This window comes from Mercenaria mercenaria, unplaced genomic scaffold (genome assembly GCF_021730395.1).
Source record: "Mercenaria mercenaria strain notata unplaced genomic scaffold, MADL_Memer_1 contig_2913, whole genome shotgun sequence".
Lineage (NCBI taxonomy): Eukaryota > Metazoa > Mollusca > Bivalvia > Venerida > Veneridae > Mercenaria > Mercenaria mercenaria.
Genome location: NW_026461004.1, coordinates 25,259 through 44,326, shown reverse-complemented (window position 1 = coordinate 44,326; position 19,068 = coordinate 25,259). Strand labels below are relative to the sequence as shown.

The 19,068-nt window shown below is 35.4% G+C and overlaps 2 protein-coding genes across 2 annotated transcripts in view; both read right to left on the bottom strand.

The window, feature by feature from the left end:
• Positions 1-58: 58 nt before the first annotated feature.
• LOC128552565 (uncharacterized) lies at positions 59-16,318 on the bottom strand. Its single transcript, XM_053533618.1, has 6 exons — positions 16,309-16,318; positions 15,945-16,163; positions 14,258-14,476; positions 13,913-14,128; positions 13,081-13,162; positions 59-4,201 (listed from the first exon to the last, which is right to left on the bottom strand). The coding sequence occupies exons 1-6, from the start codon at positions 16,316-16,318 to the stop codon at positions 2,515-2,517; spliced, it is 2,433 nt and encodes an 810-aa protein (XP_053389593.1). The 3' UTR covers positions 59-2,514.
• The window catches only part of LOC128552564 (uncharacterized), a 17,002-nt gene continuing 12,205 nt past the window's right edge, over positions 14,272-19,068 (bottom strand). Inside the window, exons 2-7 of the mRNA XM_053533617.1 lie at positions 18,958-19,033; positions 17,727-17,829; positions 16,639-16,857; positions 16,292-16,510; positions 15,945-16,163; positions 14,272-14,476 (exon numbers count right to left, since the gene is read on the bottom strand). Coding sequence (XP_053389592.1) covers positions 16,335-16,510; positions 16,639-16,857; positions 17,727-17,829; positions 18,958-19,033 — 574 coding nt within the window. The 3' untranslated portion in view covers positions 14,272-14,476; positions 15,945-16,163; positions 16,292-16,334. The remainder of the gene's footprint in view (positions 14,477-15,944; positions 16,164-16,291; positions 16,511-16,638; positions 16,858-17,726; positions 17,830-18,957; positions 19,034-19,068) is intronic.

Sequence of the window (19,068 nt, the reverse complement as noted above, 5' to 3'; positions counted from 1 at the left end):
GATCGGAAATGGTTTTCCATGTTCAGGCCCCTGTTACCTTGACCTTTGACGGAGTGACCCCAAAATCAATAGGGGTCATCTACTCTTCATGACCAATCATCCTATGAAGTTTCAACATTCTGGGTCAAGTGGTTCTCTAGTTATTGATCGGAAATGGTTTTCAATGTTCAGGCCCCTGTGACCTTGACCTTTGACGGAGTGACCCCAAAATCAATATGGGTCATCTACTCTTCATGACCGATCATCCTATGAAGTTTCAACATTCTGGGTCAAGTGGTTCTCTAGTTATTGATCGGAAATGGTTTTCAATGTTCAGGCCCCTGTGACCTTGACCTTTGACGGAGTGACCCCAAAATCAATAGGGGTCATCTACTCTTCATGACCAATCATCCTATGAAGTTTCAACATTCTGGGTCAAGTGGTTCACTAGTTATTGATCGGAAATGGTTTTCAATGTTCAGGCCCCTGTGACTTTGACCTTTGACGGAGTGACCCCAAAATCAATAGGGGTCATCTACTCTTCATGGCCAATCATCCTATGAAGTTTCAACATTCTGGGTCAAGTGGTTCTCTAGTTATTGATCGGAAATGGTTTTCAATGTTCAGGCCCCTGTGACCTTGACCTTTCACGGAGTGACCCCAAAAACAATAGGGGTCGTCTACTACAGTAGCCCTACAACCCTATGAAGTTTGAAGGTTCTAGGTCAAATGGTTCTCCAGTTATTGCTCGGAAATGAAGTGTGACGTACGGACGGACGGACGGACGGACAGACGGACGGACGGACAGGGCAAAAACAATATGTCTCCTGGGGGAGACATAATAATTCAGCCAAAATAGATGACAGAGTTATGTACTCTTTCCTACAGATAGAGACTATTATACTGAACAAAAGATAAAAGTTTCAAAGCCATATGTCAAACACTTTAAACAAAATATGAACTGGTACGAAAAACTAAACCAAGATTTCTAAGTAGAAAGGGGCCATAATTCAGCCAAAATCCTTGATGGAGTTATGTACATTTGCCTATAACTGGACATGGTGGTGGTAAACAGGTGTTGAAAGTTTCAAAGCTTTATCTCAAAAGAATTTGTCAAAATATGAACTGGTACGAAAAACTTAACCAAGATTTCTAAGTAGAAAGGGGCCATAATTCAGCCAAAATCCTTGATGGAGTTATGTATTCTTGACTATAACTGGACATGATGATGGTAAACAGGTGTTGAAAGTTTTAAAGCTTTATCTCGAAAGACTTTGTCAAAATATGAACTGGTACGAAAAACTTAACCATGATTTCTAAGTCAATAGGGGCCATAATTCAGCCAAAATCCTTGATGGAGTTATGTGCTCTTGCCTATAACTGGCCATGGTGATGGTAAACAAGTGTTGAAAGTTTCAAAGCTTTATCTCAAAAGACTGTCAAAAAGTGGACTTGTACGAAAAACTTAACCAAGGTGTGACGCCGACACCATGGCGAGTAGGATAGCTCTACTTATTCTTCGGATAGTCAAGCTAAAAAATCATTCCATAAAACTGCATTTGCAAACAGAATTTAACAGTGACTTCAAATCACAGTTATAATGTTTTAATCATCTTTTTAAAAACCCTCAACAACATAGTATTTTCATATAACTGAGTGTTCAGAATCTAACAAGAATTAAAGCAAAACAATATCCACAAAAAAATTACAACCTATGTTCTGTTGCCTAGCAACTATAAATTTTTCACCACTTCCATACTAAGCATTATTAGTATATATCATTCTATGCTTGACATTTGCAAAATAAACAAACATTGCAAAATAAACAAACTTGAAACAAAAACTGAATAATATGGATAGAAAATCAAAACAGTGTGTTAAGAAGCAATCTCAAAAATTTTAAGACAATATGCAAAGCAGCCTTTTGTATGACATTAGGGTTTTGGATACCCATATTAGAAGTCAAACTAATGACTGAATTTTTATAGATTTATTTTGCTATTGAATAGAAACTAATTGGGCACTGTTCTTCAGCCTCCAATAAATATATAATAATATTCACTTGAAATTGTAGTTTTGAGATTCACAAACATGATTCAAGCAAATAACTGTAACTGTACCTACAAAATGGAATTCAGTTCCATTTACATATATTTGTTTTATATCTATGTACTTACTAAGTTTCTCTATCAGTTCACTTGACATAAGTCTGCATTTTGATTCTTTTAAAGACTGGTAAAAGTCACATACACTCTGTGTTTTGATAAGTGGGCCATTTTCATTCATAAATTCCTCCACCTGACTTACTGTTTCTTTACTTAACACTGTAGGTGCACTTTTATTTATAAATCCTTCTTGACTCGGTCTTTTTAGTCCAACCACTTTTCCCTCTGCTTCAATAATCGGGTTATTTACTCGGTTTGTGTTTCTTTTAATATTTTTACCAATGTTTCTGCCAATACTCTTGTAAAACTTTCTTGAGAGACCCTTGAATGGCAATCCTTTTGTGTATACAAAGTCTGTAAAAGTTTAGAGTTAAGTATCTTTCTTTCCTAATTCAGAAGTAACCTTAGAATTCTTCATCTTTACAAAAAGAGACTTAATAGTATGGTTTAATTTTCTACTTTTTTCCTTGGATTTTTTTGGCTCTTTCTTGTCCTTCTTTCTTTTCAAAACTTTTTTTAACAGCTTTTTTTCAAACATATTTAATGGAGCTTGCTTTTCAGTACAGTGATTATTATTCCCAGTTCCACTGACTTCCAGTTCTGGTATGTTCACATCATGCCGGTCCTTATCATATATATTTGTTTTTATTTTCTCCTGAATACACTTTTCAGGATGTTCTATTTTGTTTTCAGCTGAATCTGTATTGTTAATATCTGAATTCTGTCTTTGGTCAGTGCATTCTGAATTAAGATTTTGAAAATGTTCTGATATTTTCAAAACTTTAGGAATTTCTTGGACAGTTTTTGTATCTTTTTGTTTCATCAGCATCTTTTTCACTTTTTTTACTTTTTCTTTACTGTCTTTAGCATGCTTACGCTTTAAAGCACTTTGTATTAGGTCGCTCATATCAATTTTAAGTGTTTCCTTCCCTGTGTCTTTTTTAATAATGGTTTCACAAGGACTTTTAGTATAAACTTGTTTGTTTGAGGTTGTTGAGGCATTTTGGGCAAATTCTTTTAAAACATCCAAAGCTATATCCCTTCGTTCAAGACAAGACATTATAGTCATCCGAAGCTCATCAGAAAATCTTGTTGGATTTCTTATCAAACTAAGTACGCTCTTGTCATCTATTTCACAGTTTTCACTTGTTACTGTTTTTTCCCACAGGACTTCGTTAAAACTAAGAATGCACAGACTTAGTGCAGCAACGCCACAAACACTACCACAGCTTTGAAACGGGGCATACTTGCTGCAGTTTGCAGAACATATGTGTTTCAATGTTTGACCTGGTTCATGAAGTGCCTTTATTGCCATTCCTCTAACATCACTAAAAATACAAGATAATCTTTGTTTTAAGTCCACTGGAATATCCCATCCTAGAGAATCATTGTAAATGGCTGTATTGGTTTCACAATTTACACATAGGTAAGTCCAATGACTATCCTTTTCTGTCGCAGGAGTAACATATACATTAGACTTCTTGCGGGTTACGTTTATTACAATATGTACACTTGTTGTTCTTTCTTTCACGATACTATCTCCCAAGTTGTTCAGAATAAGGAACTGTTTTCTGCCATCTGCTTCTGTGCTTCTCTCGTTACAAATATCCAACACTTCTTGAATCAGTCCATCTGTCAGTAGCCTGTTGCACAGAATTGACTCTCTGTCTTTGTTGGAGACCTTATCATGCCACACCTTAAACATGAACTGATTTATACCCGTTGTCTCCACACTTTGATTCCTTATCCAGGCAAACTCTTCTTGCACTTCCTTAGCAACTAATTTCTCTTCATACAAATTGTTCAGTGAATTCAATGCGTTCCAGTCAAAAACACCATAGCCATCCCATACTAATACGTGATCTTTCATGGATAGTAATTCTGCTCTTAGCTTTGTCACCAGACTCTGTGGTGGTATCTTTACTAAGTTGTTTGTTTTAGTGATGATGTAGTCACTGTCAGGAATAATTCTCTGCCTTCGGAATACCAACGTTGCATCTGTTACTATTGGTGCCTTTCTTGACTTCTCCCATACTCTCCATCTGGTTTCACCAGACCTGAATATAAACATTGAGTATTACTAAATTTTACTGGACATGATATATTTCTAAATACTGTAAAGGCATATAGATTTTTCATATAAAAGTCTTTTGTTTGTTTAGTTGTTTCTTTATTATGTAGAGTTTTAAAAAGCACTAAAAACTAGATGCCCACGGGCAATATGTCGAGCCTGCCAGCTGTCAAAAGGACTGGGAGTTGTACATGACACTCCTTGTCTCATTAAGGCAAACAAGAGCACCGCCTTGCGGGTGCTGACGCTCATCTGATTTTTTTGTATAATAGAAATATTGTCCTACCCATGATTTTCTAAGACTAAAAAGGGCCATCATTCTTGCAAAAAGCAGGACAGAGTTATGTTTCTTGACGTAGAGCGTCCGCTTATGATGGTGATAAACTGTTGCAAGTTTTAAAGCAATAGCTTTGATAGTTATGAGAAAAGTTGACTTAAACATAATACTCAACCAAGAATATGATTTTCTAAGTCCAAAAGGGGCAATAATTATTGCAAAATGCAGGATGGAGTTATGTTGCTTGCTGTACAGGGTCAGCTTATGATGGTGAACAAGTGTTGCAAAAGCAGGACAGAGTTATGTTTCTTGACGTATAGCGTCCGCTTCTGATGGTGATAAACTGTTGCAAGTTTTAAAGCAATAGCTTTGATAGTTATGAGAAAAGTTGACTTAAACATAATACTCAACCAAGAAAATGATTTTCTAAGTCCAAAAGGGGCAATAATTATTGCAAAATGCAGGATGGAGTTATGTTGCTTGCTGTACAGGGTCAGCTTATGATGGTGAACAAGTGTTCCAAGTTTCAAAGCAATAGCTTTGGTAGTTTAGGAGAAAAGCTGACCTAAACATAAAACTTAACCAGGCAACGCCGACGCAGACGCCGACAACCGCTCAAGTGATGACAATAACTCATCATTTTTTTTCAAAAAATCAGATGAGCTAATAAAAAAGAACGTAAATCTAAAAAAAAATTATTTTTTTATATTCTAAGTCCACACAATAATCCGCATCAGCAGAGATAGGTCAAAATACACCTGCAAATTCAATATAACATGCATGTCGTACTACAGAGAAGCGTTCTAGACAACAAAACTTGAGTAACTTGTGTCAAGTGCATTTTCCAGCTTTTGCATCAAGGATGGCAGACTGACTTTGCTTAAGTAACAAAAAAATTGTTTAGCAGAAATTTGTAATTTAGTTTTGCAACTATATTCCACAGTACTAAAATGACACTTGTGCAAAGTCTCGCGAATCAGAAAAATTGGGCCTGCAAAACAAAAGCTGTTGTGAAATTTGAGAATATCATGGAGAGATAACTCTGTATATTTGCAGTTCTTTAAGATTCAAAATGCTTTTTTACAAACAAAACATGGCATCATGTTTCTAAAATCAGTTCAAATATATATATTTCAACATTGCTTTTACGCATAAGGCTTATGCTTGAAAATACGCAAAATGTACTCATTTTATGTACATTTTATTATAAGATTTGGCACAAGAAATACCAGAGAGTAAATAAAAATATTTAACCTGAAATTTACAGTACGAAGAAGTAACCATTAAAATGGTCTTATTTCTCAAAGTCATTAATTAATACCTGGAGTAGATTGCACGAAAGAGAATTTAATTAAATTACTTTCCAAATGAACAGTTTGTAGGTAAAGGTTTCATTGCCTTTCATTAGTGTTACTCTTATTTAACAAGAAACGCGGCAATGCCACGAAACCAGGTTTTCAACACTTTTCATAAGAATAAACAAGAGTGCCAGAATGTCACAATATACGCCCGTCACAGCAAATTTCTTTACTCTAGCACCTGTATTTGCAGATGTAATTTTAATTTTGTGGTTGTTTAGTAATCATTGTAATTCTTTTGTTTTTCTAAGTCCACAAAAAAACTCCTTACAAGGTAGAGATACCTTAAAATACACCTAAAATTAGAAAGTAACAACTATGTTGTACCACAGAAAAGTGGTCTTGGTTTTTCCCTACGGTCAATTATAAAAAAGTTACAATATAAGTTATTTATAGTAACAACTAAGGGAAATTAATCTTAAAAAAAAAAAAAAAAAAAAAAAAAAAAGTCTAGTAATGAAAAAGTTACAATATAAGCTATTTATAGTAACAACAAAGGGAAGTAATTCTAAAGAAGGGAACTGCGCAAGACACTTCGTCTCATGATGGTGTATAGTTGTGCCAAGTTACATCAAAATCCCTCTATGCATGAAGAAGATATGCTCCGGATAAAGTTTTCATTCTTGTATCCTTTGACCTCTAAGTGTGACCTTGACCTTAGACCTAGGGACCTGGTTCTTGTGCATGACACTCCGTCTCATGATGGTGAACAATTTTGCCAACTTTCATCAAAATCCCTCCATGCATGTAGAAGATATGCTAACCCTAACCCTAACCTAACCCTAACCCTATTTTTAGTAACAATGACCTTGAACTTGATCCCAGAAACCACAAAATCAATCCAAGCTACAACTTTATATAAGTTTTCTATACACCAAGTTTCATCATGATAGCTCATTCCTAAGTTAAGTTATTGACCGGAAACCCTTTTTCTATTTTAAGTAACAGTGACCTTGACCTTGACCCCAGAAACCCCAAAATCAATCCCAGCCTTTGTCTTGATATAAGCTACATACATACCAAGTTTTATTCAAATATCTTTACCGAAACAAAAGTTATTGACCGGAAACCCTTTTTCTATTTTAAGTAACAGTGACCTTGACCTTGACCCCAGAAACCCCAAAATCAATCCCAGCCTTTGTCTTGATATAAGCTACATACAAACCAAGTTTTATTCAAATATCTTTACCAAAACAAAAGTTATTGACCGGAAACACCAGTTTGACGCCACCGCCGCCGCCCGCCCGACCGACCGACATCTACCCCAATCTAATAAGGTATAGTTAATTCTGATTATCGGTTGTAAAATATATAGGTTTTCCTACCCCCTTTTTCTATTTAAAAGCTTTTAAATACCCCTCATCCAGCTTTATATGGTCAAAAATATAGATTATATTGTATAAGTGATAAAAAGAATGTATCTCCTTGGTTGTTGGTTGAATATTTTTATTATACAATTTTTGCATTTAATAAAGTGGGTGGAGTACATAAAATACCCAGGATTTGCGTATTTCTTAGCCAAAACTGAACTAGATTGCACGAAAGAGTATTTAAATAAATTACTTTCCAAATGAATAGTTTGCAAGAAAAGGTTTCATCGCCTTTAATAAGTGTTTCTCTTATTTAATAACGGGTTGTTAATTCTAATTATCAGTTGTAAAATACATTGGTTTTCCTACCCCCTTTTTCTGTTTAAAATCTTTTAAATACCCCTCATCAAGCTTCATATTGTCAAAAATATAGATTATATTGTATATGTGATAAAAAAATTATATCTTCTTGGTTGTTGGTCGAATATTTTTATTATACAATTTTTGCATTTAATAAAGTGGGTGGGGTACATAAAATACCCCGGATTTGCGTATTTCTTAGCCAAACCTGAACTAGAGTATCTAGATAATTTTTTATTCTAACAGACTGTTTCGCAGCGGTATTAATTAGCCATTATTCTCTGGTATGTTATGTGCCAAATCTTATAATAAAATGTATGTTTTGTTAGTAAAAAAACGATTTGAATCTTAAACAAGAGCTGTCTGATGACAGCGCGCTCGACTATTCGAAGAATTGATTGAAGAATGGGGTCAAAATATTTCCACAGATAATCAGACAAAAGAAATAAATAGATTAGACAAACAATGTTCCTGTATTTCTTTGATTTCGATAAGTCTTGCACTAAATGGCAATGTATGAACCAATTTCAAAGTCCAAAAAGGGCCATAATTAAGTCAAAATAGTTATGTACTCTTTCCTACAAATGGAAATCATAATGATAAACAAGTGTTCAAAGTTTAAAAGCCATATGTCAAATAGTTTTTACAAAACGTGAACTTGTATGAAAACAGAACCAATTTCAAAGTCCAAAAAGGGCCATAATTCAGCCAAAATAGATGACAGAGTTATGTACTCTTTCCTACAGATAGAGACTATTATACTTAACAAGTGATAAAAGTTTCAGAGCCATATGTCAAACACTTTACAAAAAATATGAACTGGTACGGAAAACTTAACCAAGATTTCTAAGTCAAAAGGGGCCATAATTCAGCCAAAATCCTTGATGGAGTTATGTACTCTTGCCTATAACTGGATATGGCAATGGTAAACAGGTGTTGAAAGTTTCAAAGCTTTATCTTAAAAGACTTTGTCAAAATATGAACTGGTATGAAATATTTACCAAGATTTCTAAGTCAGAAAGGGCCATAATTCAGCCAAAATCCTTGATGGAGTTATGTACTCTTGCCTATAACTGAACATGGTGATGGTAAACAAGTGTTGAATGTTTCAAAGCTTTATCTCAAAAGACTTTGTCAAAATATGAACTGGTACGAAAAACTTAACCAAGATTTCTAAGTCGAAAGGGGCCACAATTCAGCCAAAATCCTTGACGGAGTTATGTACTCTTGCCTATAACTGGCCATGGTGATGGTAAACAAGTGTTGAAAGTTTCAAAGCTTTATCTTAAAAGACTTTGTCAAAATATGAACTGGTACAAAAAACTTAACCATGATTTCTAAATCAAAAGGGGCCGTAATTCAGCCAAAATCCTTGATGGAGTTATGTGCTCTTGCCTATAACTGGCCATGGTGATGGTAAACAAGTGTTGAAAGTTTCAAAGCTTTATCACAAAAGACTTTGTCAAAATGTGGACTGGTACGAAAAACTTAACCAAGGTGTGACGCCGACGCCGACGCTGTGGTGAGTAGGATAGCTCTACTTATTCTTCGAATAGTCGAGCCAAAAACTGCAAATATACAGAGTTATCTCCCCTTGATATTCTCAAATTTCGCAAGAGCTTTTGTTTTGCAGGCCCGATTATTTTGATCCGTGAGACTTTGTACTTTCCTAATATGTATAGAAACCGACTATAGCATGACCGGACAGGTAAATCCATTTTTTCATGCCTTGGCTCCCCGGCTATTAATGATAAGATCAAGTTTTGGCATAAATCACATAGGCATACACATTAAATATCATCAGGATAAATATTAACATAAAATAAAAGGAGGTAATTTGTCATAAATTCAGACAAAAGTTATCTACCCTGATTGTCCGAGTCCATCTGATGGCATAAATGACATTTCAGATCATTATCTGTGTTGGTTTCTGAGACACCCATTTTAGTATGAAGCAAAGGGTAATTTGACATAAACCAGTCCATAGTTATCAACCAATATTGAAATTTCATATCTACCAATATTGAAATACTTCTTAAAACATCCTTAACTTTTTACCAGAAATAATTTTTACCATTCCTCACCTCAAGCCCTTTCCCCGGGGGATACCAATTCATCAAATTTGCTTGTTCATAAATATATTTGTTTTAGAAAATGTCATTTTTCACATAATTAATAGGGGTAGTATACATGTAGACTTATTAGCATATATGCATGTTGCAATATATTTTAGAAGTTATTTCTTTTTACATTAAAGTTTTTGAGTTTGCATTCTACAAATAATGATTAAAGATTGACATAGAATCATTAAAAGCAGAGTGCCTGTTTATTTTTAAAAGTTGAAAATTCAATGCAATAAATAGTATTCAGCATAAATGCCTCAGCATACTAGTATTAAATGACTTAAAGGTGGTCAATCACATTTAAACAACATTTAATGACATTTTTTACTTTTTGTATATTCTGGTAGAGAATAAAAAGACCGATTACACAGAGTTAGATTCTTATTTGAAATGTATATTTTATTATTTTTATAAAACTTTGTAATTACTCCCCTTTAATATGAAAGTATATAAAAAGCTGGGTATTTCTTTTTATTTCGATACAATGTCTAGTTTTACATTTGCATTTGATAGACATATCAACTATTGAACAATCTGAACCAAAATGCAAGTTTTAAAGCTGTGTGTAGCTTCTGAATTCATTTATTTCCAATCTATCTTGGTTGTGTGCAAAGGGAGGTAATAATAATTTTTCAAACTTGCGTTTCTAATGAATTCCATCTAAATACATAATTTTTAATGCAAATATTTTACAAATATATTACAATATGTCTAATATTTATACATTTCCTTAGGCAAAGTGTGTTTATCAAATTTATACTTATGATAAAATAACTCTATCTTGGTTGGGCAACCAGGATAGGAAAATGAAATTTTAAAAATACCTCCAGTGAAAATCTAATTTGTATTAAGTGTTAAGTGAACATAAATGAGTGTAAATGATCAGATGCTAAAGTTTCGAACAAATCCGTTACCAAAATCTGTTTATCCACCTTTAACAAATCTTACTTTTCACATTTTTATCATGCTGATTTACTTTTCCAGCTGTAGCAAGCTTTACTTACACCCTTTATTTATGAACAATGATATTAGTGTTTTGATTGCTTTTTTTCTAATTTTCCATTTTAATTGCTTCTCTATGATGCCAAATAAGTCCTAATATCCACCCAAAGTATGCAATTTGTTTGTGTCTTTTCTACATCTTTTAGTCTTTCAGTCTCTCTCTATTAGGTGTAAAAAATTGCTTGTTTCCTATATCCCGACCTACCCTAAATTTCTGGTCCGACGCTAAATGTTTTTATGGCCTTGGAGAATAACATTTTAAGAAAAAATTGCAAAACTGCACTTTTTATGCATATTAGTAGTGCTCTTACAGGCATAATCTTTGATTTGTGTTCTTTTTTGACACAAAAATGATCTCTGAAAAGTCTCCCTTAATAAAAAAAAAGCCAAAAAGAACTTTTTTCCGACTTACCTACCCTAATGTTTTTTAGCATGTTACCGGAAACAAGGAATTTTTTTTAGGCCTTAGCTGAATTCTAAAATATTACAGGATAAAATTAGTTCTGTTAAAATATTCTTTTACTTTTAACAAAATCAACCACTAATAACTATTCAATTTTAATAAACACTGAACTTCCATAAGCACTTTTGAACTAGTTTTGATCTTTACTAAGAAGAGTTGACCAGAAGACTTAGGTCTATTTAAATATAAAATAAATCAAAATAGCAATGTTTTGCACATTACAAATCTGTAAGCAGTAATTTGAGGATAGATGGAGGGAGGGAGCGAGAGATAGAGAGAGAGAGACAGACAGACAGAGAGATCCATACAAACATCAATAGCAGTAGCAGTTTTCCATACAAACATTATTAGCAGAAAAGTTTTATTATGGCTTATATGGTAAAATGATGAGATAAATTGGCAACTACTCAAGACTACACAGTTTTATAGCATTCATACAATCTTTATTCTGTTAAAAGTTAAAACAGACTGTATATTTTAAAACAAGAGGGCCATGAAGGCCCTGTATCGCTCACCTGACCTATTGATCTAAAGATCATCAAAAGTTTCATTAAGATATAGAGAATCTGTCATTGGTGTTCGGTTAAGATCAGATAATCCCAACCCGAGGGCGCACAGCTCAAGTCTTAAACGAGGTCTCTTAAGTGCTAACTAACTTTTCCTCTGATTTTAAAATCATGTGATCCCTAAGAATTTCCGACCGATTACGGAAAAACGATAAACATGAAAGTAGGACAAAATGACCCCCCATGTCAGTCTAAGAAAATACAGAAACAATCATTTGTTTCTCTGTTCTTGTGTTGATTTCAAGGGAATATTGCACGGCTATCATAATGTTTAGTACTATATTACAAAATGTGTAGTTTTTTTAAAGATTTATGTCTATTCATTTGTCTTTATTTTGCACCTTTAAGTTATATGTTAGGCAAAATATATACTTGTATGAAAAATTTAACTAATTTCCATGTCCAAAAAGGGCCACAATTCAGTCAACATAGTTGACAGTGATATGCATACTCTCGCCTAAAGATGGAAATCCTGTTGATAAACTAGTGTTAAAAGTTTTTAAGCCACAGTTCAAAATTTTTTGACAAAACGCTGACTTGTAATGAAAACTGAACAAATTTCAAAGTCCAGAAAGGGCCATAATTCAGCCAAAATAGTTGTCAGAGTTATGTGCTCTTGCCTACAGATGGAAATGATAAGTAAGTGTTTAAAGGTTAAAAGCCATATGTCAAATGGTCTTGACAAAACATGGATATACACAAAACAGAACCAATTTCCAAGTTCAAAAAGGGCCATAATTCAGTCAAAAAAGATGACAGCATTATGTACTCTTGCCTATTGATAAAATACTATTATACTGACCAAGTTATTAAAGTTTCAAGTCTGTGCAAAACTTGAGACAACCCCCGCCCCACCCTCCCCCCACGGGATGGGCCTCTTTTCAGCCCAGGGGCATAATTTGAACAATTTGGTCGAGGATCACAAGGCAACATACCAAATATTAAAAGGGTTTTCCTATATAGGTCTGTGTAAAACTTATGACCTCGGGGAGGGGCCTCTTTTCACCCAGTGGCATAATTTGAACAATCTTCATAGAGGACCATAAGATCATGCCACATGCCAATATCAAGGCTCTAGGCCTTGCAGTTCTGGATAAGAAGTTTTTCCTTTCAGTTGCCATGGCAACCACAGTTCTGCAAAGAATTCAATTTTTTGAACAATTTTGAAAGGGGAACACCCAAGGACCATTCCTGTGAAGTTTGGTATAATTCTGGTAAGTGGTTTTCAAGAAGATTTTTTTAGATATTGTTGACGACACATGACAGACGGACATTTAGTGGTCACAAAAGCTCACAAAATCCCCCCAAAAATGCTGACCTCCTACCCAGAATCTGTTTAAGCATGTTACCAGAGACAAAGATTTTGTTTAGGCCTTTGATTTGTTGGGTATAAACAAACATTTTACCTGGTGCTTTCTGGGATAGTTGTTAGGTCAACTGTCTCTTCTGCCATAATGCTGATCGAGTTTATGCTAATCTTTGTAATACCTGTAATTATAAAATATTGCCTTCTATTCATTTGGATAGGAAAAAAACACTATTTCTTTCATAAATAAGTAAATATTTGTATATGGTCAGATCTTCCTATGTGAAATGAAATTTTTTACTTATGAACAGATCAATTTTAGTTATCTTAGGGCGAAGCAGACAGTGTCAGCACAGATGACGAATATCATGGACAGTTCATGAACAGCAAAATCCTTGAAAAGTTCTTGATCTTATTCAGCTGTTCTTTATCTTTATCTATCGTAAACTGCTGTTAAAACTGGAGTTTAAATTAAATTTACAAATGTCTCTTCTGCATAATTGAAATAAGTTTCTGATTATATTCGTGCAAGTAGCAACCTCTTCCTTGTTTGAAAGACTGAAGTCGAATTTGAATTGCAGAATACTTATAAATGCCTAAAATTCCAAGCGAATCTGAGCTCTCTCCCTATGCGAAAAGGATTTATAAGAACCATTTTTAGCATAGTGTACATTTTTTAGAAATGTTAAATTGAAAATTTTTTTCAAGAATAAACTGTTCTTAAAATGTTACAGTTTCAGTTCAAGAACAGTTTCAGAACTTTGTTTTAGGAACAATTGTTCTGGACTTGTTCCTAAAATATAGTTCTTAAACTGTTCTTGAGCTGAAACTGTAACATTTTTAAGGATGTTCAAGAACTGTATGTTCTGGAAAATGTCCACATATGATCAAACTCAGGTGCCAATGGATCACTGAAACATTTACTTTTATACCTTGCGGATTTGATGGCCTGAATCCATGGCTCGGGTTGACTGGCTCCATCTCTACATCAGCATCAATGGGCTTGGACTGCAGAGGTATTGCGCTGAAACTCACTGACTTCAAATCAGAGTTGTAATCCAGACTGGCTTGCTGTAACTTGAGAGACTCAGACTCGTGTTCCAGGGATTCTGGACTGTGGCTGTCTTCAACAGTAGTCTCATCCACACCTGTAAATATATACAGTCAACAGTTGGGTCTTGTCTTAATCATTCATAGGTGGGTTTTACTGAAATCTATATAAAATATATAATCTAACTCAGGTGCCAAAGAAATCACTGAATCATTCACTTTTATACCTTGATGAGTCGATGGTCTGAATACATGGCTTGGACTTACTGGCTCCATCTCTACATCAGCATCAATGGGCTTGCACTGCAGCGGTATTGCGCTGAAACTCCTAGACTTCAAATCAGCACAGTGGTAATCCAGACTGGCTTGCTGTAACTTGAGAGACTCAGACTCGTGTTCTAGGGATTCTGGACTGTGGCTGTCTTCAACAGTAACCTCATCAATGCCTGTAAATATATACAGTCAACAGTTGGGTCTTGTCTTAATTATCCATAGTAGGGTCTTACTGAAATCTATATAAACAAGAGGGTCATGATGACCCTAAATCACTCACCTGAGTAATATGAGCCACATGTTTCAAATGGCAAAATGATGCTAAAATATTAGAAAGTAGGTCACATTCATGGTAACTGAAAGTCAGTTTTAAGATCGGTATGCAAAACTGTACATATCATCCAAATTTCAAGGCTGTATCCCAAAAAAAAACAAGAAAGTAGGTCAGTAGGTCAAGGTCACAGTAAGGTGACATGTAATCACTTGGGTAGATCAGGTAAATATAACTAAACAGTCTAGGAAATATGATCTGATGATTTTTTCCTATATAACTCATATAACAAGTGACCACCAGGGCGGGGCCTCTTTTCACCCCAGGGATATAATTTGAACAATCCTGTTACAGGTCCAATAGGCAATGATACATACCACATATGAAAGGCCTAGGCCTTGAACTTTCAGACAAAAAGATTTTTTTTTCCCTATATAAGTCTATGTTAAACTTTGGACCACCGGGACAAGGCCTCTTTTCACCCCAGAGTAATAATTTGAATAATTTTGGTACAGGACCACAAGGCAATGCAACACACTAAATATCAAAAGCCTAGGCCTTGCAGTTTCAGACAAGAAGATTTTTTTCTATATAAGTCTATATAAAACTTGGGACCCCTGATGTGGGGCCTCTTTTCGCCCCTAGGGCACAATTTGAACAATCTACAATGAGGACCACAAGGCAATACTACATACAAAATATCAAAGGCTTAGGTCTTGTAGTTTCAGGCAAGAAGATTTTTAAAGATTTTTCCTATACAAGTGTATGTAAAACTTGAGGCCCCCAGGGCGGGGCCTCTTTTCAACCTAGGGTAATAATTTGAACAATTTTGGTAGAGGACCACAAGGCAATGCTACATACCAAATATCAAAGGTCTAGGTCTTGTGGTTTTAGACAAGAAGATTTTTAAAGTTTTTTCCTATATAAGTCTATGTAAAACTTGTGACCCCGGGACGGGGCCTCTTTTCACCCAGGGGCACAATTTTAACAATCTTGATAGTGGACCATAAGATGATGTCAAATGCCAAATATCAAGGCTCTATGTCTTGCAGTTTTGTCTTGCAGTTTTGGTCAAGAAGATTTTTCAAGTTTTTCCTTTCGGTTGCCATGGCAACCAGAGTTCTGCATGAAATTAATTTCTTTGAACAATTTTGGAAGGGGACCACCCAAGGATCATTCCAGTGAAGTTTGGTGTAATTCTGCCCAGTGGTTTTCAAGAAGATTTTTTTAGAAAACTGTTGACGGACACATGACGCACGACGGACATTGAGCGGTCACAAAAGCTCATCATGAGCCTTTGGCTCACGTGAGCTAAAACTAAACGATCTAACTCAGGTGCCAAGGGATCACTGAATCATTTACTTTTATACCTTGCAGATTTGATGGCCTGAATCCTTGACTCGGGCTGACTGGCTCCATCTCTACATTAGCATTAATGGGTTTGCGCTGCAGCGGTATTGCACTGAAACTCATTGACTTCCAATCAGCACACTTGTTATCCAGACTGGCTTGCTGTAACTTGAGAGACTCAGACTCATGTTCTAGGGATTCTGGACTGTGGCTGTCTTCAACAGTAGCCTCATCAATACCTGTAAATACATACAGTCAACAGTTGGGTCTTGTCTTAATTATCCATAGGTGGGTCTTACTGAAATCTATATAAAATATATGATCCAACTCAGGTGCCAAGGGATCACTGAAACATTTACTTTTATACCTCGAGGATTTGATGGCCTGAATCCATGGCTCGGGCTGAGTGGCTACATCTCCACATTAGCATCAATGGGCTTGGACTGCAGCGGTATTGCGCTGAAACTCCTAGACTTCAAATCAGCACACTTGTTATCCAGACTGGCTTGCTGTAACTTGAGAGACTCAGACTCATGTTCTAGGGATTCTGGACTGTGGCTGTCTTCAACAGTAGTCTCATCCACACCTGTAAATATATACAGTCAACAGTTGGGTCTTGTCTTAATTATCCATCGGTGGGTCTTACTGAAATCTATATAAAATATATGATCCAACTCAGGTGCCAAGGGATCACTGAAACATTTACTTTTATACCTTGAAGATTTGATGGCCTGAATCCTTGACTCGGGCTGACTGGCTCCATCTCTACATTAGCATCAATGGGCTTGGACTGCAGCGGTATTGCACTGAAACTCCTAGACTTCAAATCAGCACACTTGTTATCCAGACTGGGTTGCTGTAACTTGAGAGACTCAGACTCATGTTCTAGGGATTCTGGACTGTGGCTGTCTTCAACAGTAGTCTCATCCACACCTGTAAATATATACAGTCAACAGTTGGGTCTTGTCTTAATTATCCATAGGTGGGTCTTACTGAAATCAAAATGGAAACAAATATAATCTAAATCAATTTCAAAGGAATCATTGAATCATTTACCTATTATTATAAGATGATAATTTTGACTTTTAATTGTAAGGTTTTGCTTAGTCCGAAGATGCTATAAATAAATCTCATTACCATACTGAATGGTAGACCAGAGTGTACGTCTACATAGCCATGATTTGACCTGGTATTGACCCTACATGACCCAGTTTCAAATTTGACCTAGATTTCATCAAGACAAACATTGCGACCAAATTTGATGAAGATCGGACCAGTTATGTTACATTCTGGACAGGAAGAATACCTAATACCCACATTTTTCAAATGCGGGGGCATTCTGAGCCAACATACATTGTTGATAAACTCAAATCTTTGATTCATGCGAGCAGAATTTCAGTTTTACAACGTCTGTGCCGGGTGCTTATTCACATGCAAATAAAAATTAATGTGGTGGGAGTTAATAGGGGCATGAGCACTAAATGGGGCTAACATGGTAATAAATATGTTGTTGGATTTAACGTCGCACCAACACATGATAGGTCATATGGCGACTTTCCAGCTTTAATGGTGGAGGAAGACCCCAGGTGCCCCTCCGTGCATTATTTCATCACGAGCGGGCACCTGAGTAGAACCACCGACCTTCCGTAAGCCAGCTGGATGGCTTCCTCACATGAAGAATTCAACGCCCCGAGTGAGGCTCGAACCCACATCGATGTGGGGCAAGTGATTTGAAGTCAGCGACCGTAACCACTCGGCCATGGAGGCCCCGGTAATAAATATAATTTGGCATAATTACATACCTGTTTTGCAAGGGTAATTCCATCTGAATGTTCTGTTGCATACCACAAACAGCTCCCCATCTTTCAAGTAATGAGGGAATGCATTCTCTCTCACAATAAAAGCCTGTAATAGTTAATGCAAATATTTAGACATATTGGTCACCTACACGTAAGTCATTTAAAAGCAGACCAGGCGTGTAAATGGAGTTGCATTTAAACGACTTTGGCTTTATCCATGAATGGCTAGAATAGTGCATTTGAAGGGACATATCGAAGAAATTGAAAGGTTTAATAGCAAAAATTTTAAAATGCTACATTTTACATTATGATGAAATTAAATACGTAATTGATATGCTACTATACAATTATCATGAACAAGAGCTGTCAGTGGACAGTGCGCTCGACTATTCTCAGTGCTTGATAGTATAATATAAGCTATGAGTAATACTTTAACATTACAATAAGCATATTAGTCGAAAAGGGGCCACAATTCAGTCAAAATGCTTGATAGAGTTGCCTCCTCCTTTTAACAGACTGGGGTCATGATGGTAAACAAGTATGCAAAATATGAAAGCAATATCTCAATGGACTTCGAAAATATTTGGGGCTGTACGCAAACTTTATTAGTGTGACGCTAACGCCGACACAAGTAGGATAGCTCCCCTATTCTTCGAATAGTCGAGCTAAAAAATATTATTCAGGTATTACCTTATTGTCCACATAGAAATTTCAAAATAAAGGATTTCTTCAATTCTGCATTAATTTTCTAAATATCTAAAACAGATCTAATGAGGTTTTTTGTGCATGCATAATATAGTTTTCCACATGTGAACTTGTTCTCGCATGTAAAACGGATCACTGATTCAAAAAAAAAAGATCAATGATAAAAGCCGGGAAAATCCCTGGAAAGGGGCACGCTCATCACAGCAAATTTAGACAAGGTCTTTTACTTTCAATTTGCACGGAGGTAGTTTTCATATAATTTCTAAACTGTTCTTTATTAATATTGCTGCCATTATAAAGGTAACGAAAAGTTATAGTTGTTGTATTTTTTAGAGTTATAACAGGTTTTTACTGTTTAAGACATACCGTTACATTTTTTTTGTTAGGTACCTTTAAATTCTGCATAGAAAGACTTAATCTTAATCAAATCTTAATTTAAAATTTTGCTGCAAAATGTCTAGTACAGAGAAAAAAAGAAAACGTTGGAAACATCAAAATAGTATAATTAAACAAATGCAGTTTCTCCTACCTCACCAAATCTATTTATTTCCAACAAAACCTCGTGTGCAGCAGTTCCTCTTACAATAATGTCATTTGTCCTGGCACTGGAATAAAATCAGACATAATTTTCTACATGCAT

What these genes read in the sequence shown, in the direction of transcription:
- LOC128552565 (XM_053533618.1), bottom strand. An exon ending in CAGGCCATCAAATCTGCAAG is followed by an intron (nt 14,477 to 15,944) that starts GTATAAAAGTAA and finishes ATATATTTACAG; the next exon opens with GCATTGATGAGGTTACTGTT. An exon ending in ACTATCCCAGAAAGCACCAG is followed by an intron (nt 4,202 to 13,080) that starts GTAAAATGTTTG and finishes GTTTATATTCAG; the next exon opens with GTCTGGTGAAACCAGATGGA.